The following is a 22,125-nucleotide window of genomic DNA, read 5'->3' as shown; positions in this document are numbered from 1 at the left end:
TGAGTGGCACTGTTGCACCATTCACACATTGCAAACCTTTGCACATTAAATGGTTTATGAAGAACACATATTTACATTTTACCAGCTCCTCGACATATATTCAATATATTAGAATAATAGAATAGTTTCATGCTGGGTTATCAAATATAGACACTATAAATATTTTATGGATATTTTTAAATTAAAATATAAAATAAATATGTATGATTTATTCACATTTTAAAAGTTCAAATGTTTTAAGACACATTTTTCATACATCCATAAACAAACATGTTCACAATAAGAAACAAGAGATATTAAAACTGCAAAGAATATTTAAGATAATATATTAAGAATATTGAAAAGACCCACTGAGTATGGAGAACATTTCAATACATTGGCAATGCTATGAGTTTGCACTAAACTAGCTTGTATTGTGTATCTCTGTATAAATGATCACGTTCATGTAGTCCAATATGTTTAAAATATACCATTTACAATCCTGTTCAAGCACAGTTATCACTTTATTTTCCTTTAGCTGCTATTTTTCTACAATTACAGTTTTAATATTTGTACTGTTACATATCAGAAATATTCATTCTACTCTCACTTGTATAAATTCTTTATTTGTGATGTAAGTGCAACGACAATAATAAACATGTCCTATATGATTGCAGACACTTGAGGGTGCTGCTGACACACTCAGCTCTAAAAAACAATGCAAGGTGGCTTCTTGCATGCACAGAGATAACATGTTTAAATGTTTACAGGAGACGACACAAGGTATGAGGTGATATAAGAAGAAGTTGCTATTATAGGCAACATTATGGGATGGGATGGAGGTCGTAGAGGGGGAGGAGGGGTGTCATGTTCTCTGTTAATCAGATCAGTGGTTAAGAAAAAGATCAGTAGTAAGCCTTTCTCAGTTGAGCAGAGCTGAAGAGGGGGATCCAGCCCCCCCTACACTTCCCATAATCCCACATTGTTGACTACAGGGTCATAAATGCAGCTCCTGGATCGACGGCGGGTGGTGAATACTAAACAGGAGAGGCTTTCTCTTTGAGAGGAGGTCCCTGGAGACCTGTGGCGAGGGGAGGGGGCTTACTACCATCTGGAGGGATGCAACTGCTCTGCCTCCTAATTAACCCATTCAGCCTCGCTGTCTGAGACCTGGCAACCCGTTTCCATGGCAACAGCCCAGTGCAGGGATGGAGGAAATGATGGATGGAGAGAGGGAGAGCAACAGCGATCAAAAGAGAGAGAGAGAGAGAGAGAGCGGGGAACCATTTTAGTTCAAAAGCGTGAAATGGGCTGAAATGCGCCTTTATTATCAATTTAAAACAAAAACATTCAGACTTTGTGGTGCAAATTTGAACTCCAAATTAATTTCCCTCTGCCTCTTCCAATGAGTGTTTTGTTACTGTTTTGCAATTAATCTACCCTGGATTGCACTGGATTTAAAAATAACTGTCCAGGTGATCATTTATAACCTTCACACACAGAGTGGCAACAACTAGCAAGACTCCCCATTGTTAAATAAAGAAAATTAGTGTCTGGGGAGTGATTCGTAAATTCATAGGGCCTTGGAGATTAGGGGGAGGGGGGGTGCACTGGAGGAGAATTAGTTTTTCCACTCTGTACTTCTATATTCCGGAAAGCAGCAGAGTCACGTCCCTCATAATGGCTGCAACCTGATCTGTGTCTCTTTCCTCCCCCTTGTCCTCACATCCGTTTCTCTCTGTTCATCCAGGTCAGTGCGGCTGTGAGACACAGTCATTCATCATGCTTTATGGTCTGCGTGTGTGCAGGATAAGCAGAGATCTCCAAAGGCTTTCAGACTTCAACTCACACAGGTCATTACTAATTAAACACCTATATTGTGTTTTTATAGACCACAAGCACCTGAGCAGTATAATGGATTGTAATACTCAAACATGAGAAGTGTAATTGTGCTGTCTAAGGACTGGTCTAGGTCACCTGATGGTAAAATCTCAGTCAGCTGATGGGTGAATTTTGTTTGTCAATCAATTTCATCAGTGGACTGTATTTGGTGTTGATTCGGTTAGATCCGAAGTTCCAGATCTGAAGATTTTTTTTCAAGGGGTTTGGTAGTCTTCAATCTGAAAATTGCATTAATATTGTCACCACAAAAATAACTGCAAAAGCAAAGTAGAGCTTTTGGAACAGACATTTCCACTGATATTTCTCTTACTACCAACATCTGCAGTGTAACACAACAGAGTTGATGGTGATCCACCCTCTTTGCACGATTGTCTGAATTATTTGTGAGTATTTCATGAGGATGGCTGACTCGCTGATTAAGACTGACAGATTGAGTGCTACTTCCCCTCCCCAAGTGTTTGTTAAAGACAACAGCCTCTCTGTACACAATTCAACAAACCACTGAAATCATCAGTATCAATGCAAATCCCATACTGAGTGTGAGGAGACACCATCACTGAAGCAGAGAGCTCAGCTATGCTGTATGAGCACTTTGTGTGTGTGCGTGTGTGTGCAAGTGAGGGGATGTGAGCATAATCATACATATTGTCATTTACAGTTTCTTATAATGCTAACAGCTGTAATGAGGGGAGGCTAGTCTAATGAGGAGCAACTGTGACAAGGAAACAGCTTCTCTGTACCAACGCCTCAAACCAGCTGCTTTATTGAGTCTCCCTCCCTTCCTCACTCCTTCGCTATCCTGTTTCTTAATCTCTCTTTCCCTTACACGCCGGACTGTAAGCCATAAATGAAATATCAGTACCTGCCTTAATGAGGCACCCAAAAAGCCTGCTAGAATTCTCTTCCAGAAATGCTACTTGTGCTTTTTAAGGACAGTAGGTAGTCCATCGCTCATTCCTTTCTGTTGTTGACTTGGACATCTGACAGGAGTGCACAATAATCTGTTCAGTCCTAGTTTTCGTCCAGAAGGGATACATATGTTTGAACAAGCAGAGTTGTTTGACAATGGACCAGCTCTTGTTCCAGACTTGTTTCAATGCAGTGCTTTGGATTAAACTTGAGAGGGCTGGGTATCGAACCTCAATACATTCTCTTGCACTGAAAATTGTCAAATACTGAAAGCTGGCATCGAATGTCACAATCTTGTTCACTTACTCTTTGATCAAATAGTTTTTTTTTTATCACATTTAAATCAAAATACCGCCAATTTTAGACCATTTTATTTCAGCAGCTTGAGTATAAGCAACAGTTAAAGATATTTTACGATATATAAAATACTCTATTTTGTAATCATTTTTGTCTAATATGGTTTTCCCACAAAAAGTACCCAGACATCAATTCTTAAAATTACTTTTACTTCTTCTATAAATATTTGACTATTTTTAATTCAAAAGTTGGACACAAGATGTCTCCTACTTCACTGTGAAGTCCATTGTCACTGGGAGGTTTCCACATCACACTTGTTCGATATCTCACTACTTGTGATGTCACAAAAATCTGCTTGTACATCCACCTGTCAAACTCGGCATATACATCATTCTGAAGGAACAATAAGGAAAACACATTTTCGACTGGAGGGGGGCATTTGAAAGCGTTGGGTTCTTTTGTTAAATGAAAACAGGGATTTGTAGAAAAACATGTTTGAATTTCTCAAAGTAAGAGAACTAGTACTGAACATTTTCAACAACACCAAGCCCTATCAGTTTAAATTTAATTTCTACCCCATTCTGTAGCTTTTACCCTTTGTCATGCACTTAAACATCACGTTGTCACATTGCATCTAAATGTGGGGATCCTGTGTCTATGCTACATGCTGAACTCTTCCTCAACTCAGACCCCCTATCTGAAAATGACTGACCATACAACAAAAATTACAATACAGTATGGCAAACTGTAAGTTATGCTTATTTATTTACACTAAAACTGATCAATGTACAGTACAGTTGTTTAGGTATTTGTTATATAAGCACTTTATGGTGTGGTATTTCTAATAATATTGACATATTCCTTTAAAATAAATAGCATGAAACCAGAAAATGATGTAGCACCTTTGCGATAATGCCATGGGTCAAACAGCTGTGACCTTTGAGCCAAAAGCTGTTTCAAACATGCATGTTGTTTTTGGTGGGAAATACCTCTTTTTTCTAATCCAACTTAGTTGCAAATTCTAGATATTTACAGTACAGAGCAGCAGTCCCTGTATAAGGTGTAGCTGCCTCTGTCCACACAGGCAGAACTACTCAGTCTGGTTCACATCTAGGGCAAAGCGTACGCTGCTCCTCCGAGGTTCGGGCCTATCCATCGCTGGTTGTGGTTCTCCTCCAGAAGCACCCTGGGAATTATGATGACTGGGTCGGAGAACCTCGTCTTGAGCATCTCTAGGAGGCAGCACATGGTTAAGATACCAGAGAAGAAAGAGACAGAAAAAGACACACGATAAGGCATTTCTCTCAGGCGAGCGACAACAAGTCGAGCTGTTGAGTCGAGCTGAGCACCCTGTGACCGCTCATTTCAGAGAATATCAGGCTTCTGTTTTAGGGAGGAAAACTCAAGCTAGAGCATGACTGCAGCCTTCTTTGCCTGTTTTCTTGTCACAAATGTTACAAAAAAAGTCCCTCAAGAACAATCTTGATAGAATAAAATGACTTACAAATCATGAAATATGTTTCTTTGAAAACTGTAACTATAAAATCCATAGTGTTTTGGGAGTACAGAAAAATAAAGCTTTTTGGTCTATTTCTAATAATGCATTGGACAGATTTGCATTTGGATCAATACAGGCCATCGGCTGAAATCGATACTTTGACCCATCCAATTAGTCACAGTGATGTTGCAAACTACAGGATGCCAATAGTGCAATGAGGGTCTCGGGGTGTTCGGTGAAGGAAAGCTACATGATGCAGTACACTTTCTATTCCAAATCACATGTGAATGGAGATAAATTAGCAGTAAAAACTGAAGTGAAGATCATTAACATGCACTTACAATTTCCTTTGATCTGTCTCTTTCCAAAGCAGAGCCTCTTCCCTCATTCCATTCACACTTACCTCGGTTGAATTCATCTTATATCCGAGCTAACACTCAACAGACATTTTAGGTATCGTGCAGTCTAGATCAAATTATTAGCCATGAAATCAGATTGCAGGTCCAACAGAAAACAGTGGCAGCATGCTTTTGAATGATTAATGTGATTATTATAATGTAAACACAGTATGGAACTTTTATCCAGTGACTGAGATGCAAGTCTATAAAAGAGTATAGCATGTGATTACATGGGTATGAGTAACCTGCCTCATAAATGAGTGTAGAAGAGACCTCCACAGTCCTCCCTGGGTGGATAACTGTTTATGCAGTCATGCAGTTTGTTTTAATCATGAAGAGTGGGTGCATTATAGCAGTTGACAGAAGGTCAAAGATGGTTGGAGATGACTGGACTAAACCTGAGGCCTCCTTAAGAAAAGGGACTTCAAGGAACCTTACATGTAGGATGTGACAGCAGGCAGTCAGACAGCCCCATTCACCCCCCTACTCTAGTGTCCATATGGAAGAGAAATACACAGGCTATGACCTGAGGAGTGGTGGATCACCAGAAAAACAAAACTGTGCCACTGTAATAGAAAACAAAAGTAAATCACAACTCCATGAGCATGTATGAATGGGAATGAGTGGCATTTGTGGCTTGTGGTCAACTTCTTTTAGTTGCTCTTGCGGTTACCTGGGATTAGGTAGTGCACAGCCCCACAGGTGTTGCTTTAGAGTCTGCACCCAACCAATATCTCGGATTGGCTGGCAGAGTTGTATGTAGTGGTACTGTTTTAGCACAACCCTTCAAATGAATCAGAATGTCACTCATTAGCACATGACAAATTGGACACAGCATCATCCAAATGTGACATCCTCAAAATATTCTAACAATGACACCAGACTAAGTATGAGAAAGAACAATGTGATGTCAGCAAATGTAATATCACACATGTGAAGTTGTTTTTTTCAGCATAAAGGAAAATCATTTGTACATTAACTTGTAAGAGGCCTAAGAAGCACATGACATTTTATGCTGGAATAAGGTTCTGGACACCCTTTGACATGCATGTTGCTCTATAAATCGGATGAGTTCTTGGAATATATTAAGAGACATGATGCAAAAATAATATATTCTTCAGTTCTCACATGAGGGCGACATGCACGGCCTGGAAAGGATGTCAGAGCTCATGCCAGAAAGCGGCGCAATCTTGAATAAGCATAGAAAGAAGTTGTGAGAGCAAAATTCTCTTCCATGTGGATTTATTTAATATGTGTTGTCTGTCTCACAAAGACAAAGACTGGGACAGGAGTAACGCCGACAGATACCTGCAACCACTAATCGTTCACCATTCTTCTTAACAAAAAGAAGCCAGAAGACATTGCTTTTCTGCTTTTTTTGCATTTATTTGTAACGTTTCATTAAATACGAGCAAGCAGATAGAAACACAAGCACGTCACAGTCAATTTTTTTTCCCCCCAAAACATAATTTTCTTTACCATACTTTCTATCCTTATTTGCCTAATAATCACAAAGATAGCACCGGGTGTGTGGCGTGCTAAGCACTGTTTACATTTACTGCTCCTATATGCCCCCTCCCTTGTGTTACATGACAAAGCATCCCCCAATCAAAGGCTGCAAAATGCTAATGAGTTGGGCCCATCCCTGATTGGGCACGTGCTCAGCTTGGATAGACATGGTGGTGGTGGAGATGGTTGCCACAGAGAATAGAAACATACAGCCTTCCAATCAGAATGGACGGAAGGATGCTGAGCAGCAGAACTAATGAGAACAGTGAGGTGTGTGTGGGTGGAGCACAGTGATGGGTTGACCCATGACAAGACTGTACAGTGCTCTTCTTATCCAAAGGCCTGTAAAAAAAAAAAAAAGGTGCCTCTATATATATATATGCTAAGAAAGCAGCCAGATGCTTTGGAACAAGCATAGAGTGGGACATGGCTCTAGGACTCAGCCAACATGAAGCCCTGCTATTATATATATATATATAGACAAATATAAGCTATATATACAAGGGAGGTTATAATTAGTTTGAACAGATAAACAGTGACAATACAACTTACTTCATGTTCCCTTTTTCTTCAACACATCTCGCTGAGGAAATTTGGATTAAACCAGAATTAAACCAGAATTACAGCTTGTTTTGGTATGCTTTGCTAGACACGCAAACACGGCACCACCATGTTGAACTTGCCAGACAAAGCAAAAGTAAATCCAGTGTTCAATCAGCATTTTTAAAATAAACTTATCATACCAACATACTGTCATACACACCTAATCCTACAAAGATGACCTGGAAATTTGCGCAAAACAAGTACATGGACTCAGAAACAGAAAGTGATGAACAGAGGAGTTACACACCCCTTATTGTGGTATATTAGAATAAGAGAGGTATTGGCAGATATACTGTAGCTTATTATTTATAAAGAAAATGAGATCAAAACTTTTTTTCAACCTCAAAACTTCTTATATTTGTGAGCAAATGGCAGTGAACTGTTCATGATTTATTTGCAGTGTGAATCTGTGCTTCATCCTTACAGCTCCCTCTTTAAAGGTGATGAAAAGTGCTATTAAGCAGCAGGATCAGCTGTTTGCTATCATCCCATGACAGTCTAATCACATTGGCTATGGTCCCCCTCGGCAGTGCAATTACAAAAAAGCAAAAGGAGGTGTGCGTTTGAGCGCATGCAACCACATTTGCGTAACGGCTGTGAAGCTTTACAGAGGGATCAGTCTTGTTAATAAAGGCTGCGTTGGTAGTGATTAGACTGAGTTCTGGCCATTGAGATTGACAGCTCAGCATGCTGTGTGCTTGCCAGACAAAATACAAACTGGACCACTAAACGCAACATTTTCCAGCTCCACTGAACTCTTCCATCTCTGATTCTGAGAAATGTTGTTACTCTAATAGTAAATGTCATCAAGACTGCACGAAAGCATTATTTAACTCAGATGGAATACTCATCTGCTATGCAAATAAGTGGTGTTTAATGCATAATCAGTTTAGTGTGACCCAGATGGTTCGTTGGCAACAAATTGGGTGTTACAAAATAGCCTTGAGAGAACTAAAATACGAGAAAATTAATGAGTTTAAACATGAACGGAGGAAATGCTGAATGGGACAACAGGGTCGTTTTCTTCATGATGAATTAAAACAATTTTATGTAGCCAACAACAGAGTTTAGTTAAAAATGAGACATTGGATAACAAAATCACATTTAACAAAGCGTTATGATATTGCCCGGCTGATAACACACAGACTGTGAGCCTTGTTAGCTCTACCATGAACAGAGAAACAGAAGCAAAGATGACAGAGCAGGTACAAAACAAGCCGTGTATCAGACATTCATGACAAACCAAGCGCGACATTTATCAAAGATTTTCAGATGACTATCTTTTGCTGTTAATTTAGCAAGTGAAGAAACCATATCCAAAGTGCCAATTTGATTATCTTTTCTTCAAAAAAAAAAACAAAAAGAAGAAGAAAAAAAATCCTTGATAAACTCAACAAAGCAATCTGCTCAGTTGATCAAAGCCAACCCTTCAGAATTGCTTGTCTTTGGGCCCATGCAACAAGAGCCATCCATTGGCTAGCCAGGCAGCCAGTAGCCATAGCAACCTGGAGATGGAGGCGAGTAGAGTGGGGGTGGTGGGTGGCATCAAATGGCGGAGGAAGAGGATGCTCACGCCCACTCGTTACTACAGCGGCCTAGTATAACGTGAGGTGGGAGGAGCAATGACATGTCATGTCTAAACCCCGACATCTTATTCTATTATTGTGGTACAAACGTAGCCAAGAGGTAGTGAAAGACGACAGAGAAGAATGAGTGGATACTAAGAGATAGAGCAAAGAAGAAAGAAAAAGGTGAGAGAGACTAGAGGAGGACACAGAGACAGAGGAGGAAAACAGAAGACAAGAAGAGAAAAGATGAGAACTTGTAATTAATTTTGCAGCCTCTGTGTTTGTTTTCCCCCAAAATAAGAAATAAAAGGAGAAGTAGTGCTTAATGATTTTTACTCTTTTGCCTCAGCCAGTTTGTTGTTCATCTCTTTACTTTTCTCCTTGTCCCCCACCGCCGGCCGGTTCTCAGGCTGGTTCTCCGAGGTCGTCTTCTTGGAGCCCTTCAGCGCGGCGCTCTGCTTATCTTTGGCTTTCTTCCCTGGCTTGCCCTGGCCTGCAGCTGTGGCTCCAGCCTTTTTGGGTTTAGAGCGAGGGGCACTATACCTGTCAACCTAAGGATGTCGGATAGCGGAAATGAGATTCCTGAACTGAAATGCCTGAGTTATGGTTATTCATTTATTTGTTGTGTAATGAGACGAGCAAGGCAAGAATTTCACAACATTAAAATAATGTGAAGATTTTTTTTCAGCTCCCCTAGCACACAGTAGTGTATTTCCCTTCCCTTAATTCATTTTAAAGCATACTACACAGTTAGAAAAGTCTGTTGTCACCTGTTTGGAGGGGTCTATGTAAGGCTCGCTGTACAAACTGCGTATCCTCCTCCTCTCCAAGGCCTTGTTGTTAGTGGGCTGCAGCGGGGCTTGCCCCTTGAAGGTAGCACTGTAGCTGGTCTCTAGGCTGGTCTTCTCATCCGGTGGCAGGTACTGGGACTTGGCACGGATCATCTTTGCCGGCTTCACATCTCTGTAAGCCTTGAATTCAGTTCTGAGTGAAAAGAAGAAAGTCAGCTTTAACACCCATCAATACTGATTGATACAGTGAACAGGTGAGGGTGAGACTCTGGGTAACACTATTCTGTAAATGCTCCTGCTAAACAGAAGATGTTTAGGCTTCATAGCTGGGAAACTTTTAGCATAAAAGGAAAATACACTTAATTCATTTCTTGTCAAAGTTAGATGAGAAGATTGATATTACATATTTTGCAGCCAGCGTATTTGTCCATTGCTTTCATGCTGGTTCATTATACCTTTTCAATGGTTTGTACATTTTGTACAAACTATTTTTGTTTTCCCACTTGTTTTATGGCTGATATCTCTGGTATAATTATCCATATGCACATCAGTGATTACTTTGGGTAACTACATTGTCTTCGATGTGTGTATACTGCTGTATCTTCTTGTTGACTGTCTGATGACAGCGGTCTTTGTTGGAACATCATTTAAATAAATAAATCTCTATATAAATAAATTACTAATACTTTTTTAAAGACAACATGACACAAACTTGGTAATCCCTGGCCAGAGAAAATAAGTGAAGTGAGTGGTGCATTTCTACTGTAGAGCAGAGTATGTCAGAAGCACTGTAGGTGGGAGGAGGTCTGCACCACAGTCTGATGGTGTGATATCCTGTAGTCCTCACACAGCAGTTCTGAAAAAGGTCAGCAGTATGGCATTCACATAGACGCTGGCCTGCAGCATCTGTTCTGTATCAGTCTCCTCACATTTAAAAGACCTATGGATAAACTGAACCACAGAGGACAACCGCAGCAGCTTGATACCAGGTGCATCACACTCTCTCTCTCTTTCCTTTACACTTTTTCCTCTGCAGTGAACGGTATTCCCACAGCATTACTCACCCATCCATTTGCAGCAAACTACCATATGTTACACATATGCAGTAACTGTGAGTTACTCACCTATATTTACATTGCATTAGTGGTATTAGGACTGCAACTAACAATTCATTATTGATTAATCTGCTGATTATTTTCTCAATGAATCCATTAATCATTTAGTCCATTAGATGTAATCACAATCTCCTCCAAGACTAAAGATATTAAGTTTATTAGCACATAAGACAAAGAAGAGCAGCAAATCCCCACAAATGAGGAGCTGTAACCAGTGAACATTTGACGTTTTTACTTAAAAATGACCTGAATGATCCATCCATTATAATAGTCAATGATATCGATAATCGGCTATTCATTTCAGTATTACTGTCTGTTATAAAAGAAGAAATACACAGATTCTGCTTACAGAAATCCTGAAATTCTCCTTACAGAAAAGACTTTTGTGAACAAACCTTCATTACAGTGTAAAACAGATAAAGAGCTCAAATGCGCCTTTGCTTCAAATGTTAGTATAATGTACTGTAGGGTTGGTTGCTCTACAGAAAACTATATGTTTAAAATGTTTTCATACTGCCCTCTTGGCCAGATCTGTCTTGTAAAAGAGTTTTAATATCAACAAGACCTACCAGGTTACATAAAGGAAATACGGGAATAATGAAATTAATAATATCTGAAGAGGAAACTTCTACTTTATCTGGCTATATAAGAATAAGCTAACATTTGAATGGGTCTTGGATTTTCTTTACAGCTAGAAACAAAACAGACACATGTGCTCTAACTGTACTTTGAACCAATGTTCACTTCTATAGAGAATGAAAGAATGGAAAATGACAGCATGCCACCACAAATTAATTTCTGTTTGAACTTCACTTAATTAGTCTAACAGTAAAATGAAATGGTTAAAAGTGTCATTATATAATGAAGAGAAGGGAATGTATGTACATCCATACACATCCCAGAATTTGGCCTCTGTGTCCTCATTCAAAAACATTCAAGTTGTTTTTATGGTGTCTTGCTTCTCCTGCAATAGGATGCTGTGATGCTGTTGCTAATTACAAAGGAAAACAGACAGCTCTCAGGTTTAGGCCAGTCAGCTGACAGCTATCAGTCATCCCCAGTAGCTCCATTGCGGATACAAACACATACTGTAAGCACTCCAACCCCCAACACAACACAATTCAGTGCAAACACTCAACTGTAAGGCTCAGTGAGACGTCCCCCTTCCCTATGTAAGAAAAGAAAAGCACTATATTAGGCAACACCATTAAGTGCGGATAGAGGAGCAGACAAGGCTAGGCCGCTGTACTGGAGCCTCATTAGAACAATTTATCATACGGAAAGACAAAATCAATAAATGGCCGCAATGGAAAACAGCCATGAAGACTGTGTGATCCTGTTTAATGTGTTGTATGTGATTGTACAACATCTTCTAATATATTACATTGAGGAAGGGAAGTAATGAGACTGTAGCTGAGTCGTCTGACTTGGCATCACAGCGAAGAAGCTCGGTTCTGACCTCAAATGTTCCTGTGGCGGAGCGTCATGGGATAGCATGTGGAAGTGGAGCGATGAACAACAACAGATTGCGTGACAAGTGAGACACAGTCCTGGAGTTACTTGATTTATGAATCTCATAGTTTTTTTCAGTGGTTTATAATCATTTATTTAATTCATATCTATGTTGGTTATACTGGTGAATATACCTTAGACTCAGCCGATAAATTTCATCATTCAAGTTTCATCTGACATTTGTGTGTCAACAGAACATCAATAAAGACACTTGACATTTACAAATTATTCAACAGATTTTCAATTAAAATGCTTTAACTTTCACCATTTTATATTTTTAACAATATAATTAGTTGCCGTTTATCTAAACTTAAATTAGCCGTCAAGCACTAACATTTAAGCTGTTCACGTATTAAACAAGACTGAAGCATAAAATACCATTTTACCATAATGTGAAAAGCAAAGTATTTATGTTGCAAAGGCTGGTGACAGCGAAGCGGCTGCTGAATAGAGAAATCCCTCCAGTAGTGCACAAAAGAGGTGGAAATCATGCAGAGAGCCATTACATAACAGGACTGAAGTCCACTTTCAATGCTCAGTTGGGCCAAGAAGCCACAATGCAAAGACAGGTTATACAACAATGTCCAAGGCCAACGGTATAAAGCACTCACATGACCCCACAGGGTGTGTGTATGTGTGTGCAAACGACAGAAAGAGACAGATTGTGAGTGCAGACAGGGTTCACAGTGTGAAACACCGGTCTGTACAGTAACATAGCTGCTATTCATGGACATATGACTGTTTAACAATAACGCCTGTGTCTCTGAGGTCAGTGTGTACTTGGTACTAGTTTAAAAATGATTGTTGGAAAAGCTTTCTTGGTTCAGTGGTCGTCATGTCACAGAGCGACGTCGTCTGCATCAAGCTACCGTACATATCATGAGCATTAAAACATAACAGTCTGAGGTTCACATGAGGCTGTTCACTTCAGCTCTGGAAACATCATCTCAGTGCCTCAGGACATAGTTAATGCTAGATGAAGGCGTTTTTCTGTGCAACACTGAAACTAGCCGTTCATTGAGACTAAAGCACTAAAGATATTCAGATACTGACATTATTTTTATGAATGACAATGTCCGTCTGACCAAGTACCTGCAAAACTATTGACATTTCCATCAGTGATAACTGATGGAAATGGATAACTGATTTACTAAAGTGTAGTAAAGGAGCCCCTTTTCAGATCTTAGGTATGTGTTGGCTGGTGTGTCATTTTCAAACATGCAGTTGCCAGTTTATTAGGTACCCCTACACACTGTAATGCAAACCAGAAAAATGACTATTCTATACAATAATCATAATACTTCCAATGTTTGATTTTAGTTGAGATTGTGTCTCAGAGGTATGTATGTACTCGGAAACTCCTCTCAATATAAAACAGTGCGTGTATTAAGGGACTACTGTATTGGACTGCATTACAACATGGAGGTGTACATGAAAAACTGGCACCCTGCTGTGTCTCACTTGCTGTTTAAAATGGAAACCACCAGTTCAGTGAGTTTATTGCATAGCTGAAGACTGAAGAATTGAACATCAGAGACGGTACAATTTTAAATAGTGCAGCGTTCAAACCCACCTATCAAGTGCTAACAGCTAGATGGTGATAAAAGTGTCATTTGATAAAGGGCAGCTTTATGCTTCAAAAGAAGGACTGTTGCATCAGATAGCAAACTGCCTCACACCACCAATGTACAGTCAGCTGTTCATGTGTATTTAAATATATAACAAGTTAACAAATAATATATATTAAATGCCTATCAAAAATACCTAAGACATGATACATTACATTATTATCATTTAGAAAACAACTTATTAAATTCTCAAACATAAAAAAAATGCAATTACAACAATTACATTACTATGTCTTAACTACACCTTTCAAATTACCTATTTCTGTGTCTTCTCTTGCTTTATTATTTTGGCAGATGTTCGGTTCTGTGAGTCACTGAGGCCCAGGCTATACTTATCATTCTGCCTGATATTTCTTGCTGTATGACTAAAGCTGCTTTGGATGGCCGACCCTGCTGACCCTCTATGGTGGAGGGGATGTGCAGAGAAAGGCCACGTCACTACAACCAAACACTGGCACTGACAGCGGTGGAACCGCGCCAGGGTACAGCACCGCTGAGCTGCATGTATCCCTGCCCTAATGTGGCACAATCTGGACCACTCACCAACAGGGAGTCAAAGAAAAGAATAAAAATAAATCCCCGCAAATTTCTGTGCTGTGGAATCAAACTGTGTTTGACACAATCGAGCTGCTCGACACAGTTTGAGCTGCAGTTGTCTTGACACATAATCACAGTTAAAAGCATGATGACAGGTTAGGGGCAGGCCATGGATAAACAACCAACACGGAGTAGAATGAAAAAATTAAATCAAATTAATTTCAGTGAAGGATTCCCACTGAGAACAAAAAGTATTTAAAGCCAATATTTTGGACTGTTTTTGTCAGACAAAACAAGCAATTTGAAGATTCTATGTGAAACTGTGAAGGGAATTCTTCACCATTCATCAATTGTTATAACATTATTAGAATCAGTAAGAAAAATAATAGTTGGTTACAGGTTTAATATCCACATATGGATTCAGTGTAACATGGAATTTTGCCTTTGTATGTTATAATTCACTTTAAAATTCTGTCAGCTATAAATACATCTGTGCACTGCTGAGACTAAACTCTGAGCAGTTATCACTGATAGTGACCACAGTGATTCTGAGTCTAATTCTACACCAGTGTTGGCCAGAGATAAAGGGCTGGCCGGCTTTCCTCAGAGTATTCCAGGGAATCAATCAGCCTACGCACAGCACTGTAGCTTCACTTCCTAACAGTGTTGTGTGTCAGCGGGTGTTGAGCCTGGCTGCTGGTCAATAGTCCCTCCTTCTTCTGGGATCAGTTGGCCTCATCGCTAGCTCTCAGCGTCTCTGTTGCTTCTCAGGCAGCGGCTCAATGGAAACAGTGTAACAGTACAGTACAGTATTACAGGGGATTCTCACTGGGTCCCATTGGATGGCTCTCACGCATCCTTGTTATTGTCAGCAATTATTGTGATGGTAACAATTCAAAGTTGTGCTAAAAAATGTGTCAAAAGTGTTTATTTGAGCATTTTTGTTGGGTACATAATAATAATGATGCCAGTGCAGGTTTTCAGTCAGTAACAGAGGTCAGTGTTTAGTTACAACTCCCATGTTTCACTGGGTTCCAGTATCTTACATAATTCATTCATATCCAAAACCAAATCTGAAGATATTTCCTTATGAATTAACTGTAATCAGATATGATAAAATCAGATTAGTTACATAAGAGAGTTTGCTTTAGCTGGCCGAGCTCTGACTTGATGCAACAAATGAATATCAGCTGAGATTTTAGGATTACATTTTGGCAACAATATGTGAAAGTCTCACACAGCTAAACCATACTGGTTTTATTTTCAGGGAGCAGGAATATCAAAGCGGTTTTACAGCAAATGAGTTTTCTAGTTGGGACATATTGGACGTTTTTTCCTGGTTTGTCCTGTCCCTCTGTCACAGAGCTGACGTAGAACGGGTGTTTCTGCATTCACTGCTTGTCAGTAGAAACATGAGGCTTTGCAGGCTCTCAAAGAGGATCATTTTTAAATCCACCAGAATCCACTGGCCTCTTTACAGTATACTGTCTGCTACGACAAGAGCTATGTTCTGTAAACGTGACATACATTCATTTTGAGTTGATCGAGCAACCGTGTCTGGGAGAGAGAGGATTTTATTTTTCCAGGTGAAAAACATGAGAGAAGAAAATCAAAAGAAGACATTCCTGAGACTTCACTGCTGTGAAATATGTCGAGCTGTGATACGTGACACAACTTACAATAAAAAATTCATGCCTCTTCAGCCTCTCTCTCTTCCTGAACTCAGTGAACCTACAATATCTGCCTTACTGTCAGTGATGAAACCCACTCTCCATCATTTTCGTTCACTTGCTTGATAATTCTTTATGCAGTCTGTTCTTTGAATGTCTTTTAGTGGACGCCACCCATCACATAATGGAACAAATAACACTGACAAGATGAAGAGTGGGCTTTGTCTTTTACAGCAGTACTGGTAATAAAAAGAAGACACTAACAAAGGCTCCCGCAGCTACTGCATCATGACTTATTCTCATGCAAAAAATGGCATTTTAAACATATGCAGCAGGTTGGCGGTAAGAAGGTTAGATGGGGCTTGCGACTGCGGGCTTAGGCAGGAAAAAGAAAAGTTAACAGTGGTTGGCAGAAAAATACTATAATTGCCTTTATTGTCTCCCAGGTACACTGCAGGAAAAGAGCGATGTGTTCTGCAAGCTCTCTGTGGAAAAATAAAAGTTTATAAAAACTGCAAGTGTCCTCCTAAGAACGGGGCTTCAGGTTTAATTGGCCCAGTGGAAAACAGCACAAGGGCTGGCTTTGAATAGACAGTGAATGTGCTCCCAAATTTAAGTTGGTTCCTGCTACAGAGTCCATACTCAGACTGAGTATAATTACATGAGACAAGAGAAGAAGCAAAGTTTTACTGCAACTAGAGTTTAAAAAATCTGATACCAGCTGATACTCTCTTTCTACATAAACACATAAAATTTATAACACACAGGTAGGGCTGAGCAATTTGAGGAACATATCAAATTGCATTTTTTTTCTGAAAAATATAGTAATTGTGATGGAAATTGTGATTTTTCTATAAATAAAACAGGCCTGTATTTGTGGTCTACATAGTACTAAACAAGGTATAACTGTACCAAGAATTATCATAAGTTCAGCTTGTTTCTACTGTAATAGAACCAGACTTTCCTGAGTAAACTGGAGTAAACTAGTAAACTAGAGTTCTCTAGAAAATCTGACCAATTTAAACTTCATTTATGGTTTTAAGAAGATATTAAATTAATGGTATACTTGGCATTACTGAATAGTATTCGATTATAATCATGATATTAAAGAGTGGTGTTAGATTTATTGATAACAGCTGCATACTTATGCTGCAGTTATGGTAATAATGACCAACCTGCGTGTCAAGCAAGTTGATTGGTTGATTCAGCTCCTGTCGGGAGGTGAGTTCGTGACAGAGACGAAAACAGATGTAAACATACCACATATTACTATAAAAGAAACTGCCATCAGAGTAACCTCAGTGCATGTCATTTATGTAAAAAGACACGACCACTCTGCTGCTCGTTTTTGAACAGTTAAAGGTCACAGTCTGCTCCTTATTTTTTCAAGCATCAAAAATGATACAAAGTGGTGTTTCTTCTTCATCAAAAACATCTCTGACCAAAATGTACAGACTCCAGCATACAGAGACTGAGCATATTAACCAGGGAACGGGCAAGATTTCTATTTTGGGTTGTTTTGCTTACTCACAGAATGAAACTTAAGTGCACTGTGACTAGGATATGTACTAAGTGGGACATTTTTCCATTAAAAAATAAACATATGCTCCCTGCTGGACAAACTATGCAACGGTGTCCCTGTTTCTAAACCACCTCAAACACATCTTTGGCAATTCTGTACAGCAATTTTTTGTTACTTGTTTTATGATACCCACATATCTGTAATGAGCTATATTATGGCCGATTTATAGGTCTAGCTCTAACTGCAGCTACACAGGAGGACCCGAGGCTGAACTCAGCATTAAACATCTTCAAACAGCCCAGATTAAAATAAATCATGCAGCCAAAGGGAAGGTAATTCTCTGTCTATATGTAAAAGTACATTTACTTCATGGTCTGTTTAACAATTTCTTCTAAGACAGATATGTTTCTGCTGCTCTGCAGTTTTAAGGTTATTAGTAGTATGAGCATAAACCGACATGAAGGTTCCTCATCAGGACTGATTGAACTACAACTACTGTACATACTGTAACTGTCTGACGTTCAGTGCATTGGTTGAAAATATATCAAGCCCCAGTATGTAATATTTTAACATATTTGCTGATAAATACGATAAATGATACGGTATATTGCCTATATATCATCATACATAACATAACATTCATATTTATGTATGATGATATAACCATACTGTCTAATCATTTTACAAAATTCTGTTGCCCAAATGAATGATTCCAAGATTATTGTAGTTAAAACTAATAAAATAAGTTATTGAAGTTTTTGTTTTACACACATGAAGAGTTTTGTCTGATGTAAAGCATTAGTGGAACACAATTCAGTGATATAAATATTGGAAATTATTATTATTATCATGATATTGATTTCAAATATATTGTACAGTCCTGAGAGCACAGCCATTGGTTTTAAAGTTGACAGAAAACTGCACTGATGCTCCTGTGTAAATATGCACAACTACTTAGTCATAAAAAAGTGACATAAAGAGAGACAAAACATACTTTAACACAAATTTCTTTTTAGTGCATGTGGTGTGTGTTCATGTATGTGAGTGTGCTTGTTACTGTGTGCACATATCCGTGGTATTAACCCACAGTTGACCTGCTTTGAGTCTCCGCTGGCAGAGGAAGACAGAGGGTTGACTAGGCTTGTGCTTGTCACGGTGCTGCCATTTCATGCCATGTAGGAGGGGGGTGGGGGGTGGGTGGGGAGTGCCCTGGGCTGCACCCTGCTGACTGCTCAGCAACACAGGCGTGGCAGTAAGGCACCAAACAGCTGTACTGTAAGACTCACTGATCTCACATAGCACCATGCATCTCTGCCAACCAAATCACACCACAGCCATGCTTCCTGTATCAACCCAAATCTGCAATCTGTGACAACGTTGAGCCAAAATGTAATAAACTCAACACTGTGAATCAAATAAATTAATAAATAATAAAATAAATGCTGAAATAAAGAATAAAACACTGAACTCTTTAAAAAAAACAACAAACAGAATCCACTAAAAATCAGATTGCAGCGGTACAAATCAACCACCAGCCTTCACAGAACATAAATGCAACCTATAACCACTTCAATAACAAACAGCTTCAAGAGGCATGTGCACATGTGCATAATGACTGTGACATGCGTGACTTGATGTTCATCCATCCACCAGTCTCCATCATCCTGGGGAACATTGCATAATAGGACAGAGATTAGCCTGGTGGACCTAAACATCAACAGTGTTTGGCAACAACTCCACCTTGTGCTTTTCATTTAATTTAATTACCTTCTGTGAAGAAAAAGTTGATTGCTCTGTTATGTTTTCATATAGCTACTGTGTGTACCTCTGAGCTTCCAATTAGTTTGAGAAACCATTGTTTTTCTATAGATTAAATGATACATTAGCCACTCCCAATTAAATCCTGTAGGCCTACTGTAGAAAAAAAACACACTTTGCATTTTACAGCAGACAGAGGCCAGAAATGCAGCTACTGACAAAGCTTTCATCTTTTCATGGACACTCCCCCTTTTTTTTGAAGATTTTCTCCCAGTGGAGGCCCCCCATTTATTCAAGGTTTGTGTGGGATTTCCAAATAATAAAGCTTTTCTCCTAAACACAGATTAACGTCTGTGGATAGGCATACGCACAGTACCAGTCAAAAGTTTGGACACACTCTCAAATATGAGAGTGTGTCCAAACTTTTGACTGGTACTGTATGTAGTGTGTGAAACTTTTAATGTTATAGTCCAATAATTAAGCATTCTCCCCGTGTCCATCATGATTAAGAGTATTTGTATGACCCCTATGACCCTTCATGGACGCATAAAGAGCCTCTGGACCCCCGGTTGATTAGTCTACATTATGACAGGCAGTGTAAACTCACTTGTATGAGCTGCCGGCTGAAATCTCCTGTTTGATCTGTCTGTTCACAGCATCCGCTGCTGCCCTGCCTTTGGCCTCTCCCTCCACCTTCAGGGCAACTTTCTTCTCCCCCTCCGCTGCTTTACTGGACCGCTTTTTCCTCTCTTGAGTCTGAAGGAGGTCTTTCTCCTGCACCTTGTCGGCGATGGCGCTCTTCTCCACGCCGCTCTCCGTTTCCGCCACATGCTGTTTGGCGTGCTTGGACCTGTCCGGTGCCCGGTCGTCGCCGGTGGAGGTGTTTGGGGGCGGTTTGGGTATCCAGGGATGGTCGTACCGTTTCGGAATGGGCCAGGGCTTGAAGTCCTTCTGGTACTGGGTCTCACTATTGAACGGTGTTTCCGGTCCGTGGTACTCGTTCTTGGGTTTACAGCTCGGCTCGGGTCGCACTTTCCAGTGCTTAAAGTCCTCGCGCATCACCGAGCTGCACACGCGCTCCTCGGAGACGCACCTTCGCGGCGCGCGTGCTGTGTTGGCGCTGGTCTCTGCGCGAGACGGCTGCGTTTCTATGGCGACCCGGGCCTGCGGAGGGTGGAGCGGAGGCTGCAGCTGGATGTGCTGCATCTCAGAGACGTCCGTGTACTTGGTGAAGACCAAAGGCACCGCAATGTCAGCCTTGTCCAGCTGGTTCCAGAAGCGGGACATGCAGCACGCCCTGCTGATACAGGGCCACGCCATGCTGAGGGTCACACAGTCCCACTGGAAGAAGATGAGCACCGGATCCGAGATGAAGCAAAAATATTGCTCTACACTCCGATATCCTGACGTGAGAGAAACAAGATGTCCGTGTATCTGGCTGCACGGATGACTCCAATGCTGTTGGCGTTAGATTAGATTATTGGGTGAATCCATTGCGCTTCTAAATTGCACTGGCGCAGATTTTAAACGAGTCTAACAAAAACCAACCGTGTGTTGATGTTTTCTGCACGTCTTGCCTCTGTGTCCGCTCTGTCCCGTGCGTCCTGCTACATCACTCCACGCCAGGGCACTGCAAGGGAAAGCGGCCCCGCCCGCCTGCTCAGCATCCCGGAGACACAAAACATGAGCAGAGCAGGGAAATGAAAGTCAAGTCAGACAGAAAATGAAAGAACTTCCGGCTTAATCTGCGACCTCAAATCCACCATGGAATAGGATATTTAAAAAACGCACAAAAGAAAACAAATCCAATTGAAAACGATGTAGCTTATAGCCTTTGTATGCTGGTAAATTCCTTTCAAACCGCATATTTCTAGCCACTCATGAGGTCTGCTGCTTCAATTTTGAAAATTGGATAACAACAATTTCCGATATAAGACTGATAAACACGGGAAGCTTGACCTGAGCGGTGTGTTTTCACGCACCCTGCGTAGTGGTACAGGAGGAGGGACGTTCAAGAGATGTGCTTTATAGCCATTCGTTAATATTTAATAAAAACAAAATGAGAGAGTGAGTAGTCAGAATGAGGAACGTTCTTCCCTGATATATCAAAAGAAAAGAACTGGCCCTTGCAACATATTTTAGGAGGATACATAACAATATAACCACTGAAGAAGGAATATTAGGCCTTCACCAAATTAACACATAGGCCTACAGCTATGTAAATATGATTTTTTTTTTTGTATGGAAGGAAGAAATGAAGTATGGTATTCTTATTTGAATTATGTAAAATATATCACATCAAAGCCATGACAAGGACCTCTAATTCTGATTCATGCAAAATTGTCTTTGTCACAAAGACGATGCATAAGACTGTGCCAGCAAATAGTAGAGCACATGAATAATGCCAACTCATTACACAGCCTGAGGGCCTGTTTCACACTGGACTACAATGTCTATGACATCTGAAAGACAAGCACGTTATTGAAATAGAGGGTTTTTATAATGATGGCTGGCTGGTCATTTTCAGAAGCAACAATACACTTTTAAGCATTAAGACATGTTTCCCTTTTGTTTAACTGCATTCACTTTATTTGTTTGTCAATGGGTGAAGGGTAAAATAACTGATTGATTAAGGATTCAAGATAATGAGATAATTAAAGTATAATAATCCTTGAATAAGTTAATAATTTATGATGTAATCAAAGGAAAAAGGAGACGCAAAATTGAATGACAATCAAACACCTTGGCTCTGGCAAATGTCAATCTAACGGACGAAAAGATAAAGAAGCTAGAGCAAGAGGCGTTTTTACACTGAGTTGATTTGTGCTGCACAACATGGCTGGCTCCTCCACTATCCCCTGTTATCTTTCTTCTTTCTTCATTAACACCTTGGATTACCTTTTAGTGTGTTATACCCACACCTTGATTA

General features: G+C 40.0%; 1 protein-coding gene across 2 annotated transcripts; it reads right to left on the bottom strand.

Annotated features, from left to right (window-relative positions):
• Positions 1 to 3,833: 3,833 nt before the first annotated feature.
• map6a (microtubule-associated protein 6a) lies at positions 3,834 to 22,124 on the bottom strand. 2 transcript variants are annotated; one of them, XM_044371352.1, is made up of 6 exons: positions 20,745 to 22,124; positions 19,804 to 20,654; positions 9,434 to 9,647; positions 9,000 to 9,214; positions 5,657 to 5,767; positions 3,834 to 4,319 (listed from the first exon to the last, which is right to left on the bottom strand). In XM_044371352.1, the coding sequence occupies exons 2-6, from the start codon at positions 20,514 to 20,516 to the stop codon at positions 4,178 to 4,180; spliced, it is 1,395 nt and encodes a 464-aa protein (XP_044227287.1). In that variant the 5' UTR covers positions 20,517 to 20,654; positions 20,745 to 22,124; the 3' UTR covers positions 3,834 to 4,177. The 2 variants fall into 2 exon arrangements, with proteins under 2 accessions (XP_044227287.1, XP_044227286.1); XM_044371351.1 differs by having other exon boundaries at positions 19,804 to 22,124.
• Position 22,125: the final 1 nt, after the last annotated feature.

The sequence above is a fragment of the Thunnus albacares genome, chromosome 13 (assembly GCF_914725855.1).
Source record: "Thunnus albacares chromosome 13, fThuAlb1.1, whole genome shotgun sequence".
Classification (NCBI taxonomy): Eukaryota; Metazoa; Chordata; class Actinopteri; order Scombriformes; family Scombridae; genus Thunnus; species Thunnus albacares.
This window is presented reverse-complemented; position numbering and strand designations above follow the sequence as displayed.